Source organism: Bombina bombina, chromosome 4 (assembly GCF_027579735.1).
Source record: "Bombina bombina isolate aBomBom1 chromosome 4, aBomBom1.pri, whole genome shotgun sequence".
Classification (NCBI taxonomy): domain Eukaryota; kingdom Metazoa; phylum Chordata; class Amphibia; order Anura; family Bombinatoridae; genus Bombina; species Bombina bombina.
This window is the reverse complement of record NC_069502.1, coordinates 248,706,141-248,724,399: the sequence shown is the minus strand read 5'-3', so window position 1 is coordinate 248,724,399 and position 18,259 is coordinate 248,706,141. Positions and strand designations below refer to the sequence as shown.

The 18,259-nt window shown below is 38.8% G+C and overlaps 1 protein-coding gene across 1 annotated transcript in view; it reads left to right on the top strand.

Moving 5' to 3' along the window:
- The window catches only part of LOC128656139 (claudin-19), a 251,298-nt gene that overhangs the window by 208,987 nt on the left and 24,052 nt on the right, over window positions 1–18,259 (top strand). The window contains exon 5 of the mRNA XM_053709865.1: window positions 10,831–10,944. Within this exon, the coding sequence (XP_053565840.1) occupies window positions 10,831–10,944 (114 nt within the window). The remainder of the gene's footprint in view (window positions 1–10,830; window positions 10,945–18,259) is intronic.

The following is an 18,259-nucleotide window of genomic DNA, read 5'->3' as shown; positions in this document are numbered from 1 at the left end:
ATTTTGGGCATTTAATTTGTTTTAACAAATTACATGAACAAACAAGAGTTTGTTAACCAAATTTGTCCGAAAACCAATGGAATGTGTAACAAAAGTCAGACAACCCGCAAGGATTTTGTCTAGTAGCCACCAATCTCAGCTAGTTCCTTACATGGTAGGATATGTACATATTAGTTTTAAACAAAGGATACCAAGAGTACAAAGTACATTTGATAACAGGAGTGAATTTAAACGTGTCTTAAAATGACATGGTCTATGTCATGAAAATGTTATTTTGACTTTCATGTCCCTTTAATACCTCACAATTGTGGTTATTGCATTGGGAATATTTAGAGAACACACTGGAGCTGGTTTTTAAACATTTCCAGGGCTGGGCTGGTTTCTCAGTCCAGCCCACCACTTGCCATAGTAACCAATGACCACAATCCACCTTTATTTTAATGTCTATCCAATAGCCCACATTTTATTTGATAAGGTATATCTCTAAATTAGGTGGCTCTAGAACTAGTGAAGTCTTAAACAGACAGTACACTCTAAAACACTTACAAACAGCTTGAAGGAAACATTTTTATGGACAAAAATAGTGCTCTTTGATATACATTATATTTTTATAAGCTACCAGGAACTGCAAGCTTGTGTACAGCTGGGCCTTAGGGACTGATTGGTCACTGGCTCCATTAGTGGAGACTGAAATGCAAAACAAGCATAAAAACAAACAAAAACATTATCAGTAGAGGAACATTTGTTTAACAAAAACAACCCCCATAAAGCCATAATGTGTCTCTTTAAGTTTATGTAAACAAGAGGCCCTGTGAAAATTCACCTGATTAGTAAATGAGAGGTCACCATTTCATCACAATCCTGATTGTCTGATCTGATAATCAAATACTGAAACCAGGATTATTTAGAACATTTGGGGGTTTTATTAGTGTTTTTTATTTATTTATATATTTTGGGGAAATTTAACCTTTTAATGGCAGGGCCCTTAGGTGTCGTGAAGCTTTCTAGATTTTGGGGTTATTGCTATGGGGTGTCATATAGCAAGTTATTAAAGGGTTACTGCACTTGGGTCATTAAGAAGGGTATATGGGTAGGAGAGGTTGCTTAGGATGACTAAAGCAGACTATATTGGACTTGGTCAGGTAGATATAATTGCGGTGCAGGCTGGGTAGGGAATAGGGTTAAATTAGCTTGAAGGGAGGATATGTAGTGGCACTGGGTTGGTTAGGGTTAATAGTGGTGATTTTGAACAGGATTATTGGGTAGCAGCACTAAAATCTAGATGATTTAGACGTCAGTGTGTGGCTGTGGTTAGCAACTCTTCCTCAGACTGGTTAGCATAACAAACTATAAGGAAGTGTGATAATTTAGTAACCAAGCTGGTACTATGTATTATTACCTTTGTGGGCCAGTGTGAGTACAGAGTCAGCAGACATGTCAGATAGTGACTCTGCAAATTACTCAGTACAGATCCAGCAGACAAGTCATTGCATAAAATGTCTTACGAGGTATATGCTTTGGAATGCTTACAGATGCATCTTTTCTAAATGTTATTAACACAAGGTAGTTAACCCACAGGTGGACGTGTAACTGGCCCACAAAGGTAATAATATTTAGTACCAGCTTGGTCACTAAATTATCACACTTCCTTATACAGGGAGTGCAGAATTATTAGGCAAATGAGTATTTTGACCACATCATCCTCTTTATGCATGTTGTCTTACTCCAAGCTGTATAGGCTCGAAAGCCTACTACCAATTAAGCATATTAGGTGATGTGCATCTCTGTAATGAGAAGGGGTGTGGTCTAATGACATCAACACCCTATATCAGGTGTGCATAATTATTAGGCAACTTCCTTTCCTTTGGCAAAATGGGTCAAAAGAAGGACTTGACAGGCTCAGAAAAGTAAAAAATAGTGAGATATCTTGCAGAGGGATGCAGCACTCTTAAAATTGCAAAGCTTCTGAAGCGTGATCATCGAACAATCAAGCGTTTCATTCAAAATAGTCAACAGGGTCGCAAGAAGCGTGTGGAAAAACCAAGGCGCAAAATAACTGCCCATGAACTGAGAAAAGTCAAGCGTGCAGCTGCCAAGATGCCACTTGCCACCAGTTTGGCCATATTTCAGAGCTGCAACATTACTGGAGTGCCCAAAAGCACAAGGTGTGCAATACTCAGAGACATGGCCAAGGTAAGAAAGGCTGAAAGACGACCACCACTGAACAAGACACACAAGCTGAAACGTCAAGACTGGGCCAAGAAATATCTCAAGACTGATTTTTCTAAGGTTTTACGGACTGATGAAATGAGAGTGAGTCTTGATGGGCCAGATGGATGGGCCCGTGGCTGGATTGGTAAAGGGCAGAGAGCTCCAGTCCGACTCAGACGCCAGCAAGGTGGAGGTGGAGTACTGGTTTGGGTTGGTATCATCAAAGATGAGCTTGTGGGGCCTTTTCGGGTTGAGGATGGAGTCAAGCTCAACTTCCAGTCCTACTGCCAGTTTCTGGAAGACACCTTCTTCAAGCAGTGGTACAGGAAGAAGTCTGCATCCTTCAAGAAAAACATGATTTTCATGCAGGACAATGCTCCATCACACGCGTCCAAGTACTCCACAGCGTGGCTGGCAAGAAAGGGTATAAAAGAAGAAAATCTAATGACATGGCCTCCTTGTTCACCTGATCTGAACCCCATTGAGAACCTGTGATCCATCATCAAATGTGAGATTTACAAGGAGGGAAAACAGTACACCTCTCTGAACATTGTCTGGGAGGCTGTGGTTGCTGCTGCACGCAATGTTGATGGTGAACAGATCAAAACACTGACAGAATCCATGGATGGCAGGCTTTTGAGTGTCCTTGCAAAAAAAGGTGGCTATATTGGTCACTGATTTGTTTTTGTTTTGTTTTTGAATGTCAGAAATGTATATTTGTGAATGTTGAGATGTTATATTGGTTTCACTGGTAAAAATAAATAATTGAAATGGGTATATATTTGTTTTTTGTTAAGTTGCCTAATAATTATGCACAGTAATAGTCACCTGCACACACAGATATCCCCCTAAAATAGCTATCACTAAAAACAAACTAAAAACTACTTCCAAAACTATTCAGCTTTGATATTAATGAGTTTTTTGGGTTCATTGAGAACATGGTTGTTGTTCAATAATAAAATTAATCCTCAAAAATACAACTTGCCTAATAATTCTGCACTCCCTGTAGTTTGTTGTGTACTGTGTAATGTGCAGAGTCACTATCTGACATGACTGCTGGCTCCGTACTGTGTAATGTGCAGAGTCACTAGCTGAAATGCCTGCTGGCTCTGTACTGTGTAATGAGCACTACATTTAGCCACCATTCAGCAAGTACTACCCAGGTGCTGAACCAAAGATGTGCTTGCTCCTAACAGGGCTGGATTGGGCAGCCAGGATACCGGGAAAAATCCCAGTGGACCGCTGGACAGCAGAGGCTGCTCAGACAGCTGCAGTGGAGGAGAGAGAGTGCACAGCGTCAGTGCAGCAAGAAGCATCTTGTGTGAGGGCTCAGGGAGTCGACACAGGATAGATAGGCCCGCCCAGGGGAGCTCTTAGCCCGGGATCATGTGAGAGATGGGGCTGCCGATGTGGGAGGGGGGGAAGAGGCCGGTCGAGGCGAGGAGGAGATTTGCGCGCTCAATCAGAGTCAGACAAACAGCAAAGAGAGTGCTGGCCAGGCCGTAGAATTCACACCGATCTATTTCAGTCTGTGAGAGTGCTCACTGCTCCTCAAAGGTAAAATAACAGTATTTACCAGAAATCATATTAAATAACAATATAATATCAACTTTAATCGCACTGTGCTTGATAACAAATGCCTAGGCTAGTGCTGTAGTGTTACTTTACTGTCTAATGTGTGGTTGTAACTCACTATATATTATATATATATATATATATATTAAATATATATAGCAAGCTTCAACAAAGTCAGAGGCAAACCAGGTTTTCTTCAAAGCAATTAGTCAAATTTTTTGACGTTTTGGGGAACAAAACTCCCCTTCTTCAGAACACAAATAACACACACAAACCGTGCTTAAATAGAGTGAAACACAAACAGGCACCTCCTTCTTCCTGTCAAAAAAGGCGCCAAACTGACATAATTTCCGGTTTAGGTTAATGTGACCCTGGAAGTTTACAACATCCACTTCCGGGTTATAATAATCTTTATACGTACAACAATTGTGAACAAAAAAGGGATCACTAGTGTCTCCAGTGGCCCCGTGTATTAAAACAACTCACCATTAATAAACCTAGTTCTACATTGTATGTTAAAGCACAATTTACAATGTACCTCGTTCCATATATTTCTTATATGACGCACAGTGTGTGCAGTGCCTAACTATACGTATTTACTTATACTTATGCCGGAAGTTGCGTCACTTCCAGTTGCACCGGAACTCTACTATCGTGACGTCACTTCCGTGACAAATATTTAACATATCACACGTGCAATGCGGTGTCAGTGTTTACATGACAAGTAAGCCTAAACCATAGCGATGTCAAACGACAATTAGAACAGCCAGTAAGAATATACCAACAAACATTGCATGGTCAACCATTTTAAAATGTCAAAAAAATGGAGCCATGTATTGATCCAGTGACGTGCACACTCCTATACCTTCCTATCTGCTTTTCAACAAAGGATACCAAGGGAACAAAGTAAATTTTATAATAGAATAGGAAAGTTTTCTTTTAATTTTACATGAATCATGAAATATGTTTGTGTGTGTTTAATGTCCCTTTAAAGGAACACAAGAGTAGAAATTAAACCCTCCTGATTCAGACAGAGCATGCAATTTTACAAATTTTCCAGTTTACTTCAATTAACAAATTGTGCACAGTGTTTTTATATTCACATGTTCTGAAGCACCAGCTGCTACTAGGCATGTGCAAGAGTTCACATAATATACAGTACATATATGCATTTTGTGATTGGCTGATGGCAGTGACATAATACAGGGTGTAGGAAATATAAGCAAAGTTTGAAAATGGTCAGAAAAAAAAATGTACTGTTCTGTTATTGCATTGTTCTGTTATTTTGCATTTGGTAATTAGGCTATGCTACTGTATTAATGTTTTTTAACTAATAATTTCAGGTTGTTCTATGAGGCCACCTGCTGGACAGATTAAGCTACAACGTCACATTATTCACATTTATTATTCATACTCACCCAACACATACACAGAATAATTTGCCAGCTGTGTGGCATAATAAAGTAGCCAGGTGGGGGAAGTGTAATACTTTCTAATATTATAAGATTTTCTGCAATCCAAAGCACAAATTAATTGCATACTTAACATACATTTATTTACTGATAATTTCAGCAATAAACATTGAAAATTTTAATATTAACAAATTTAGTTTATTTTTGGATAAAAAAAAAAATCCCGAATGGTCATTACAATCAGCTGGGCGATGCACCCATTAAAAAGGTTCTAGGGAGAACACTGTGATATATAGTATAGCAGAGGTAAAAAATAATACATTTAGGGCTAGTTGAAGTGAGCAAAATCTTTTATTTTTTTTTATTTTACATTAACATTATCAGATATATATAGAAATATAAATTTAATAATACAAATTAAACATAAATGAACGTAGAAATGTAAAATATGCGTATCGCGCTTCACGTTTTAGGTCTAACGCGTTGTTTTGTTAGCGTACATGAAGAATCAAAGCATTTTTTAAATATTAAATATAAAATATTAAAAATATGAATAATTATTCTTTAAAATTATTATACACACTGCGGAAAATATTCAGAGCATATATCTATATTTTGAACAGTATGTATAATAATCTTTACATTTTTAATATTTAAAATTTAATATTTCAAGAACACTCTTTGAGAATAGAAATTCTTCATGTGCGCTAACCCTAACATTAGACCTAAAGCGCAAAACGCAAAGCACAATACACATTTTTTACAATCCTATGTTCTTCACATATAATGTTTTTAAGTTTTATTATTAAATAAATATTTCTATATATATGTGATAATGCTAATGCAAAATAGATATCTATACCTATATATCTATAGGAATAGATATACAGGTATAGGTATATACAGATATATATATAAAACCTCTTAATTACATTGTTTCCAAAGCAGCAAAGGATTCTGGGTAAGATATGCAAATTAGGTTCACAATGACACACCTTTTTACATCAAGTCTGCTTTTGAGCAGATTCCCTTTACGCCAAAGCATCTCTGTTCACACAGCTTATAAGCTTAGCTAGGGTTAGTGATTCATAACCATCCCAGGACAGACTGTTTTGTGGCTTTTGCCACTTATCAGCTGGGAGAATTATTATTATTATTATCGGTTATTTGCAGAGCGCCAACAGATTCCGCAGCACTAAAAGGTTTGAATCACTGCTGCGTGAAGTTGATTTTGGGGCAAAATACAACATTTAAAATTAGGGGGAGGTAAAAGGTGAGTTTAAAATCCTCCACTACGCACAAAATATAGAAAAATAACTCATTGTGTAGTTCATTAACAAATCTAGAGAGGCCAGAAGTGAACCTAATTTGCATATCTTACCTAGAATCCTTTGCTGCATTGGAAACAATGTAATTCAGAGGTTTTCTGTGGGAAAAACAAGCCATCTGGCCTGTCACGGGTTGATTTCTGTCCGCCGCCTCAGAGCAGCCGGACAAGTTTAGACCGCTGCTTTATAACTTCTGTTGTCCGCCTCAGAGCAGGCGGACAAGTTTAGACCGCTGCTTTATAACTTCTGTTGTCCGCCTCAGAGCAGGCGGACAAGTTTAGACCGTTGCTTTATAACTTCTGTTGTCCGCCTCAGAGCAGGCGGACAAGTTTAGACCGCTGCTTTATAACTTCTGTTGTCCGCCTCAGAGCAGGCGGACAAGTTTAGACCGTTGCTTTATAACTTCTGTTGTCCGCCTCAGAGCAGGCGGACAAGTTTAGACCGCTGCTTTATAACTTCTGTTGTCCGCCTCAGAGCAGGCAGACAAGTTTAGACCGCTGCTTTATAACTTCTGTTGTCCGCCTCAGAGCAGGCGGACAAGTTTAGACCGCTGCTTTATAACTTCTGTTGTCCGCCTCAGAGCAGGCAGACAAGTTTAGACCATTGCTTTATAACTTCTGTTGTCCGCCTCAGAGCAGGCGGACAAGTTTAGACCATTGCTTTATAACTTCTGTTGTCCGCCTCAGAGCAGGCGGACAAGTTTAGACCGCTGCTTTATAACTTCTGTTGTCCGCCTCAGAGCAGGCGGACAAGTTTAGACCGCTGCTTTATAACTTCTGTTGTCCGCCTCAGAGCAGGCGGACAAGTTTAGACCACTGCTTTATAACTTCTGTTGTCTGCCTCAGAGCAGGCGGACAAGTTTAGACCGCTGCTTCATAACTTCTGTTTCCGGTGAGCCTGAAGGGACCTCAAGCTCCATACGGAGCTTGATAAATATGCCCCAGTATGTGAACTACATCTAAAGGTAATTAGTATCCACACCTGGCTGCCTAATGCATATATATATTTATATTCAATGTTCACTAACTGATGTTTTGATATTTATGTATATGCCTTTTTGGCTTGTGAAATATTTTGTAGGTATTATTTTGTAGTATTCTTTTTAACATGGTATATATGAGGGTTCAGATATTGTTTGAGCTGAGACTTACTTGAATATATGACACTGATTAAACATAGTCAACAGTCAAATACTGGTATATGTGTGAATGTGCATATGTGTGTGTGCATGTATATGTGTGTATGTATATGCGTGTGTGCTCATGTGTGTATATGTGTGTGTGTGCCTGTGCGTGTGTGTATATGTGAGTGTGCATGTATGTATGTGTGTGTATATACAGTGGATATAAAAAGTCTACACACCCCTGTTAAAATGTCAGGTTTCTGTGATGTAAAAAAATGAGACAAAGATAAATCATTTCAGAACTTTTTCCACCTTTAATGTGAACTATAAACTGTACAACTCAATTGAAAAACAAACTGAAATCTTTTAGGTAAAGGGAAATAAAAATAAAAAACTAAAATAATATGGTTGCATAAGTGTGAACACCCTTAAACTAATACTTTATTGAAGCACCTTTTGATTTTATTACAGCACTCTTTTTGTGTATGAGTTTTTCAGCATGGCACATCTTGACTTGGCAAGATTTGCCCACTCTTTTTTGCAAAAACACTCCAAATCTGTCAGAATGTGAGGGCATCTCCTGTACACAGCCCTCTTCAGATCACCCCACAGATTTTGAATTGGATTCAGGTCTGCGCTCTGGCTGAGCCATCCCAAAACTTTAATCTACTTCTGGTGAAGCCATTCCTTTGTTGATTTTGATGTATGCTTTGGGTCGTTGTCATGCTGAAAGATGAAGTTCCTCTTCATGTTCAGCTTTCTAGAAGAAGCCTGAAGGTTTCGTGCCAATATTGTCTGGTATTTGGAACTGTTCATTATTCCTTCTACCTTGACTAAGGCCCCAGTTCCAGCTGAAGAAAAACAGCCCAAAGCATGATGCTGACACCACCATGCTTCACTGTGGGTATGGTGTTCTTTTGGTGATATGCAGTGCTGTTTTTGTGCCAAACATATCTTTTTGAATTATGGCAAAACATTCAACTTTGGTTTCATCAGACCAGAACACCTTTTGCAACATGCTTTTGTGAAACTTCAGATGTGTTTTTGCAAAATTTAGCCGGGCTTGGATAATTTTTTTTTGTAAGAAAAGGCTTCCGTCTTGCCACTCTATCGCATAGCCCAGACATATGAAGAATACGGGCGATTGTTGTCACATGTACCACACAGCCAGTAATTGCCAGATATTCCTGCAGCTCCTTTAATGTTGTTGTAGGTCTCTTGGCAGCCTTCTTAGACCAGTTTTCTTCTCGTCTTTTCATCAATTTTGAAGGGACATCCAGTTCTTGGTAACATCACTGTTGTGCCATATTTTCTTCACTTGATGGTGACTGTCTTCACTGTGTTCCATAGTATATTTAATGCCTTGGAAATTATTTTGTACCCTTCTCCTGACTGATACCTTTTAACAATGAGATCCCTCTGATGCTTTAGAAGCTCTCTGCGGACCATGGCTTTTGCTGTAGGATGCGACTAACAAAATGTCAGGAAAGACCTACTAGAACAGCTGAACTTTATTTTGGGTTAATCAGAGGCACTTTAAATGATGACAGGTGTGTACTGACTCCTATTTAACATGATTTTGAATGTGATTGCTTAATTCTGAACACAGCTACATCCCCAGGTATAAAAGGGTGTTCACACTTATGCAACCATATTATTTTAGTTTTTTATTTTTATTTCCCTTTACCTAAAAGATTTCAGTTTGTTTTTCAATTGAGTTGTACAGTTTATAGGTCACATTAAAGGTGGAAAAAGTTCTGAAATGATTTATCTTTGTCTCATTTTTTTTACATGACAGAAACCTGACATTTTAACAGGGGTGTGTAGACTTTTTATATCCACTGTATATGTCTATGTATACGTATGTGTGTATGTGTGTGTATATATGTGTGTATATGTGAGTGTGCATGTATGTATGTGTGTGTATATGTGAATGTATACGTATGTATGTGTGTATGTGCATGTATGTATGTGTATGTATACATCTGTGTGCATGTATGTATGTGTGTGAGTGTATATGTGTGTGTATGTATATTTGTGTGTGCTCATGTGTGTATATGTGTGTGTGTATGTGTGTATATATGTGTGTATATGTGAGTGTGCGTGTATGTATGTGTGTGTGTAAATCTGTGTGCATATATGAATTTGTGTATGTATATGTATGTGTGTATACATCTATGTGCGTGTATCTATGTGTGTGATTGTATATGTATATACATGAATGTGAGTGTATATATGTGTGTGTATGTATATTTGTGTGTGCTTATGTGTGTATATGTGTGTGTGTACACATGCGCTTGTGTATATGTGAGTATGCATGTATGTATGTGTGTGTATATGTGAATGTATACGTATGTATGTGTGTATGTGTGTGTATGTATGTGTGTATATGTGAATGTATACATATGTATATGTGTATGTGTGTGTATGTATGTGTATGTATACATCTGTGTGCATGTATGTATGTGTGTGAGTGTATATGTGTGTGTATACATGAATGTGAGTATATATATGTGTGTGTATGTATATTTGTGTGTGCTCATGTGTGTATATATGTGTGTGTGTACACATGCGCGTGTGTATATGTGAGTGTGCATGTATGTATGTGTATGTATACATCTGTGTGCATGTATGTATGTGTGTGAGTGTATATGTGTGTGTATACATGCATGTTAGTGTATATATGTGTGTGTATGTGTAGGTCATATGCTATACACAGCTTTATGTATCTGCAATTAAAATAAAAAAGATCAAAAATTAAATTAGTTTCAAGCCATTTTGACAGAAACCACATAATGAGTTCTTTTTAATAACAGGACAGGAGTTAGTGTAACTGATGCATCGCTTACCTTCTGAGGATTAGCACTGGGTTGTCTCCTTTCATTACTTACCTTCATTGCTTTCTTCCAAATGTATTTGTCTTACAGTGGAATTTAATTTTGGAGTTATCAGTTTAGAATAAGCTGAGGATCAGACAAATGCCTGCTTGAACAAAGATGTGTGAATTATAGTTACTATCTAAATAATTAACCTACATCTGCTGTATGTGGCAATTCTATTATATGAGTACAAAGATACCCAATGCAAATAGTACTAGATTATTTTATGTCATTTTTTAATCCAGGAAAGCTAATACAATGTGGCTTTTTAATAACATTTAATAATATTTTTAACATTCTAGGTATGAACTTGGTCCTGCGTTGTATATCGGATGGGCAGGATCTCTTCTGGCAGTTCTTGGTGGCTCCTTGTTGTGCTGTTCATGCAAGAAAGTTAAAAAAACATCCATAAAAGGGTACGATCACAATGTTCTCTATGTAGCACTAGTTAAACTCACTACATATGTAGGCAAATAATATAATCACAATGTTCTCTATGTAGCACTAGTTAAACACACTACATATGTAGGCAAATAATATAATCACAATGTTCTCTATGTAGCACTAGTTAAACACACTACATATGTAGGCAAATAATATAATCACAATGTTCTCTATGTAGCACTAGTTAAACACACTACATATGTAGGCAAATAATATAATCACAATGTTCTCTATGTAGCACTAGTTAAACACACTACATATGTAGGCAAATAATATAATCACAATGATTTAATGGAACATTGATGTTAGTTTACTTTTTTACCTATTTGCCTTCCTTCTTTCTTTTTCTCTCCTAATACAACACTGGCATCTGGCTTTTCTAGTGTCTAAGTACATTCATTAAAGAACCGCTCACTGCAGTAGAATTGCCTAATTAACAAGTTCATAATAAAAAGACAAACAGTAGATTTTTTTCTGACAAACTTATTTTGTCTCCAATTTTTCCGGCCCCCTGTATCATGTGACAGACATCAGCCAATCACGGACTAGTATACGTATACCCTGTGACCTTGTGCACATGCTCAGTAGGAGCTTGTTCCCCAGAAAGTCTGAATATAAAAAGATTGTGCAAAATTTGATAATGGAAGTAAATTGGAAAGTGTCTTAAAACTGCTTCTCTATCTGAATGATAAAAGTTTATTCTGATTTGATAAATATGATAGATACGTATGTCTCAGCTTCTGATTTTTAATTTGGTGTTTACTCTCAGCTAGATTACGAGATATGCGCGCTATAGGGAAATTAACGAACGCAACAAAAGTTGCATTTTTTAATCCCCTATAGCAGACTCATTACAAGTTTTGAAACACATAGGCCTAGATTTGGAGTTCGGCGGTAGCCGTCAAAACCAGCGTTAGAGGCTCCTAACGCTGGTTTTGGCCGCCCGCTGGTATTTGGAGTCAGTGATTAAAGGGTCTAACGCTCACTTTTCAGCCGCGACTTTTCCATACCGCAGATCCCCCTACGCCATTTGCGTATCCTATCTTTTCAATGGGATCTTTCTAACGCCGGTATTTAGAGTCGTTTCTGAAGTGAGCGTTAGAGCTCTAACGACAAAATTCCAGCCGCCTGAAAATAGCAGGAGTTAAGAGCTTTCTGGCTAACGCCGGTTCATAAAGCTCTTAACTACTGTACCCTAAAGTACACTAACACCCATAAACTACCTATGTACCCCTAAACCGAGCTCCCCCCACATCGCCGCCACTCGTTTTAAATTTTTAACCCCTAATCTGCCGACCGCCACCTACGTTATACTTATGTACCCCTAATCTGCTGCCCCTAACCCCGCCGACCCCTGTATTACATTTATTAACCCCTAACCTGCCCCCCACAACGTCGCCGCCAGCTACTTAAAATAATTAACCCCTAATCTTCCGACCGCAAAGCGCCGCCACCTACGTTATCCCTATGTACCCCTAATCTGCTACCCCTAACACCGCCGACCCCTATATTATATTTATTAACCCCTAATCTGCCCCCCTCAACGTCGCCGACACCTGCCTACACTTATTAACCCCTAATCTGCCGAGCAGACCTGAGCGCTACTATAATAAAGTTATTAACCCCTAACCCGCCTCACTAACCCTATCATAAATAGTATTAACCCCTAATCTGCCCTCCCTAACATCGCCGACACCTAACTTCAATTATTAACCCCTAATCTGACGACCGGAGCTCACCGCTATTCTAATAAATTGATTAACCCCTAAAGCTAAGTCTAACCCTAACACTAACACCCCCCTAACTTAAATATAATTTACATCTAACGAAATTAATTAACTCTTATTAAATAAATGATTCCTATTTAAAGCTAAATACTTACCTGTAAAATAAATCCTAATATAGCTACAATATAAATTATAATTATATTATAGCTATTTTAGGATTAATATTTATTTTACAGGCAACTTTTTAATTATTTTAACCAGGTACAATAGCTATTAAATAGTTAAGAACTATTTAATAGTTACCTAGTTAAAATAATAACAAATTTACCTGTAAAATAAATCCTAACCTAAGATATAATTAAATCTAACACTACCCTATCAATAAATTAATTAAATAAACTACCTACAATTACCTACAATTAACCTAACACTACACTATCAATAAATTAATTAAACACAATTCCTACAAATAAATACAATTAAATAAACTAGCTAAAGTACAAAAAATAAAAAAGAACTAAGTTACAAAAAATAATAAAATATTTACAAACATAAGAAAAATATTACAACAATTTTAAACTAATTACACCTACTCTAAGCCCCCTAATAAAATAACAAAGCCCCCCAAAATAAAAAATTCCCTACCCTATTCTAAATTAAAAAAGTTACAAGCTCTTTTACCTTACCAGCCCTGAACAGGGCCCTTTGCGGGGCATGCCCCAAGGATTTCAGCTCTTTTGCCTGTAAAAAAAAACATACCATACCCCCCCCCCCAACATTACAACCCACCACCCACATAACCCTAATCTAACCCAAACCCCCCTTAAATAAACCTAACACTAAGCCCCTGAAGATCTTCCTACCTTGTCTTCACCATACCAGGTTCACCGATCCGTCCTGGCTCCAACATCTTCATCCAACCCAAGCGGGGGTTGGCGATCCATCATCCGGTGCTGAAGAGGTCCAGAAGAGGCTCCAAAGTCTTCCTCCTATCCGGCAAGAAGAGGACATCCGGACCGGCAAACATCTTCTCCAAGCGGCATCTTCAATCTTCTTCCATCCGGTGCGGAGCGGGTCCATCTTGAAGCAGGCGACGCGGATCCATCCTCTTCTTCCGTTGTCTCCCGACGAATGACGGTTCCTTTAAGGGACGTCATCCAAGATGGCGTCCCTCGAATTCCGATTGGCTGATAGGATTCTATCAGCCAATCGGAATTAAGGTAGGAATTTTCTGATTGGCTGATGGAATCAGCCAATCAGAATCAAGTTCAATCCGATTGGCTGATCCAATCAGCCAATCAGATTGAGCTCGCATTCTATTGGCTGATCGGAACAGCCAATAGAATGCGAGCTCAATCTGATTGGCTGATTGGATCAGCCAATCGGATTGAACTTGATTCTGATTGGCTGATTCCATCAGCCAATCAGAAAATTCCTACCTTAATTCCGATTGGCTGATAGAATCCTATCAGCCAATCGGAATTCGAGGGACGCCATCTTGGATGACGTCCCTTAAAGGAACCGTCATTCGTCGGGAGACAACGGAAGAAGAGGATGGATCCGCGTCGCCTGCTTCAAGATGGACCCGCTCCGCACCGGATGGAAGAAGATTGAAGATGCCGCTTGGAGAAGATGTTTGCCGGTCCGGATGTCCTCTTCTTGCCGGATAGGAGGAAGACTTTGGAGCCTCTTCTGGACCTCTTCAGCACCGGATGATGGATCGCCAACCCCCGCTTGGGTTGGATGAAGATGTTGGAGCCAGGACGGATCGGTGAACCTGGTATGGTGAAGACAAGGTAGGAAGATCTTCAGGGGCTTAGTGTTAGGTTTATTTAAGGGGGGTTTGGGTTAGATTAGGGGTATGTGGGTGGTGGGTTGTAATGTTGGGGGGGGGTATGGTATGTTTTTTTTTACAGGCAAAAGAGCTGAAATCCTTGGGGCATGCCCCGCAAAGGGCCCTGTTCAGGGCTGGTAAGGTAAAAGAGCTTGTAACTTTTTTAATTTAGAATAGGGTAGGGAATTTTTTATTTTGGGGGGCTTTGTTATTTTATTAGGGGGCTTAGAGTAGGTGTAATTAGTTTAAAATTGTTGTAATATTTTTCTTATGTTTGTAAATATTTTATTATTTTTTGTAACTTAGTTCTTTTTTATTTTTTGTACTTTAGCTAGTTTATTTAATTGTATTTATTTGTAGGAATTGTGTTTAATTAATTTATTGATAGTGTAGTGTTAGGTTAATTGTAGGTAATTGTAGGTAGTTTATTTAATTAATTTATTGATAGGGTAGTGTTAGATTTAATTATATCTTAGGTTAGGATTTATTTTACAGGTAAATTTGTTATTATTTTAACTAGGTAACTATTAAATAGTTCTTAACTATTTAATAGCTATTGTACCTGGTTAAAATAATTAAAAAGTTGCCTGTAAAATAAATATTAATCCTAAAATAGCTATAATATAATTATAATTTATATTGTAGCTATATTAGGATTTATTTTACAGGTAAGTATTTAGCTTTAAATAGGAATAAGTTATTTAATAAGAGTTAATTTATTTCGTTAGATGTAAATTATATTTAACTTAGGGGGGTGTTAGTATTAGGGTTAGACTTAGCTTTAGGGGTTAATACATTTATTATAGTAGCGGTGAGGTCCGCTCGGCAGATTAGGGGTTAATAATTGAAGGTAGGTGTCGGCGATGTTAGGGAGGGCAGATTAGGGGTTAATACTATTTATGATAGGGTTAGTGAGGCGGATTAGGGGTTAATAACTTTATTATAGTAGCGCTCAGGTCCGCTCGGCAGATTAGGAGTTAATAAGTGTAGGCAGGTGTCGGCGACGTTGAGGGGGGCAGATTAGGGGTTAATAAATATAATATAGGGGTCGGCGATGTTAGGGCAGCAGATTAGGGGTACATAGGGATAACGTAGGTTGCGGCGGTTTACAGAGCGGCAGATTAGGGGTTAAAAAAAATATGCAGGTGTCAGCGATAGCGGGGGCGGCAGATTAGGGGTTAATAAGTGTAAGGTTAGGGGTGTTTAGACTCGGGGTACATGTTAGAGTGTTAGGTGCAGACGTAGGAAGTGTTTCCCCATAGGAAACAATGGGGCTGCGTTAGGAGCTGAACGCTGCTTTTTTGCAGGTGTTAGGTTTTTTTTCAGCTCAAACAGCCCCATTGTTTCCTATGGGAGAATCGTGCACGAGCACGTTTTTGAGGCCGGCCGCGTCCGTAAGCACCGCTGGTATCGAGAGTTGCATTTGCGGTAAAAATGCTCTACGCTCCTTTTTTGGAGCCTAACGCAGCATTTGTTTAAACTCTCGATACCAGAGTTAAATTTATGGTGCGGCCAGAAAAAAGCCCGCGGAGCGTTAACAGCCCTTTTACCGCCAAACTCCAAATCTAGGCCATAGAATCTCTAAAAAAGAGATCCTGATAGGGGGCGCACAATATCGAATGGTAACCCAATATAGCAATGAATATGCAAGTATGACAGAAATATAATATATATATATATATATATGTATAGAACCGTATAGTCCCTTTTGAGACTCAGAGTCCCAGGTAGATCCAAATCAGAGATAAGCGATGGATCCGTTCAGCAAAAATAGATCAAATCAGTCGAGCTGCTCTCTCCTCACATCAAAATGGGCTGACGTCTAGAAGGAAAAAGGAAAAAAGAGAGGCGCTTGTGTGTACCAGTCAAAACAGAACAGAGGTTGAGTATAGCCAACAGGGTACTCACATTTTTCAATAGCACTCATACAGTGCTATCAGACGCATACTGGGTAATCACAGCAACCCAGCTTGCTGGAATTCCAACGTGTGTGCAGGAACACTTGTACTTTAAATCCTTGGAACAGGATTACAGGAACCACTCCAGCAGCAGAAGGCCAAGGGGCCAACAAATCCAATCCCCAATAGGGAAATAGGTAATAGGTGGTGGGTGTATATAAAGATCAGTCCAGGTCCCAATAAAATTAAAAGTAAAATTTATTTAAAACAATAAAGACAGGAACCAACAGGCAGGGCACATGAGAACCCTCCTTGTACACATGCAACGCGTTTCTCAGTACCAACGCTGTTTCATCAGGCATATAGTGCAAACTGATCATAGCTCTTATATATATACATATACACCTCACTAACCTTAACAATGTGATCAATTAAACAATTAGAGAAAATGCAAATACACCTGACAGTCTCCCTCTCAAGGGCCGACTCCCATGTATGAATGCTATTGAAAAATGTGAGTACCCTGTTGGCTATACTCAACCTCTGTTCTGTTTTGACTGGTACACACAAGCGCCTCTCTTTTTTCCTTTTCTCCAACATTGGTGTGTCTGGTCCACGGCGTCATCCACAACTTGTGGGATATTCTCTTCCCCAACAGGAAATGGCAAAGAGCACAGCAAAAGCTGTCCATATAGCCCCTCCCAGGCTCCGCCCCCCCCAGTCATTCTCTTTGCCGCTCTGAACAAGTAGCATCTCCATGGAGATGGTGAAGAGTATGTGGTGTTTAGTTGTAGTTTTTTATTCTTCTATCAAAAGTTTGTTATTTTAAAATAGTGCTGGTATGTACTATTTACTCTGAAACAGAAAGAGATGAAGAGTTCTGTTTAAAAGAAGAGTATGATTTTAGCAGCAGTAACTAAAATCAATTGCTGTTCCCACGGAGGACTGTTGAGATGAGAGAACTTCAGTTGGGGGGAACAGTTTGCAGACTTTTCTGCTCAAGGTATGACTAGCCATTTTTCTAACAAGACTGTGTAATGCTGGAAGGCTGTCATTTTTCCCCTCATGGGGATCGGTAAGCCATTTTTATTAGACTGAGAAAGTATAAAGGGCTTATTATGGGCTATTAACTGGTGGACACTCTTAAGGGCTAAATCGATTGTTTGTTTAAGTTATATTGGAAAGTTTGAAGTAATTTTCACACTTTTATTGTTTGGGGGAACGTTTTTATCGCCAGGCACTAATTTAGATACCTTCCCAGTCAGGAAGGGCCTTCACTATAGTAGACAGAGCCTCATTTTCGCGCCATTATTGCGCAGTTACTTTTGAGTACAGTGCATGCAGCTGCATGTGTGAGGGTCTGGTATCCACTGAAAACGTTCCTAGAAGGCTTGAATTGGTATCGTATACCCCCCTGGGATTGGTAAAGTCGCAACAAAGGCTGTGGCTGGGACTGTAGTGGGGTTAAAATTACAAACGGCTCCGGTTTCCACATTTTAAGGGTTAACAGCTTGAAAATTGGGGTGCAATACTTTGAATGCATTAAGACACTGTGGTGAAAATTTGGTAAAGATTAGATAATTCCTTCATAGTTTTTCACATATTCAGTAATAAAGTGTGCCCTGTTTAACATTTAAAGAGACAGTAACGGTTTTGTTTTAAAACGGTTTTTGTGCTTTATTAACCAATTTAAGCCTGTTTAACATGTCTGTACCTTCAGATAGATCATGTTCTGTATGTATGGAGGCCAAGGTGGTCCCCCCTTCAGCTGTATGTGATGATTGTGCCATAGCGTCCAAACAAAGTAAGGACAGTACTGTCACATTTA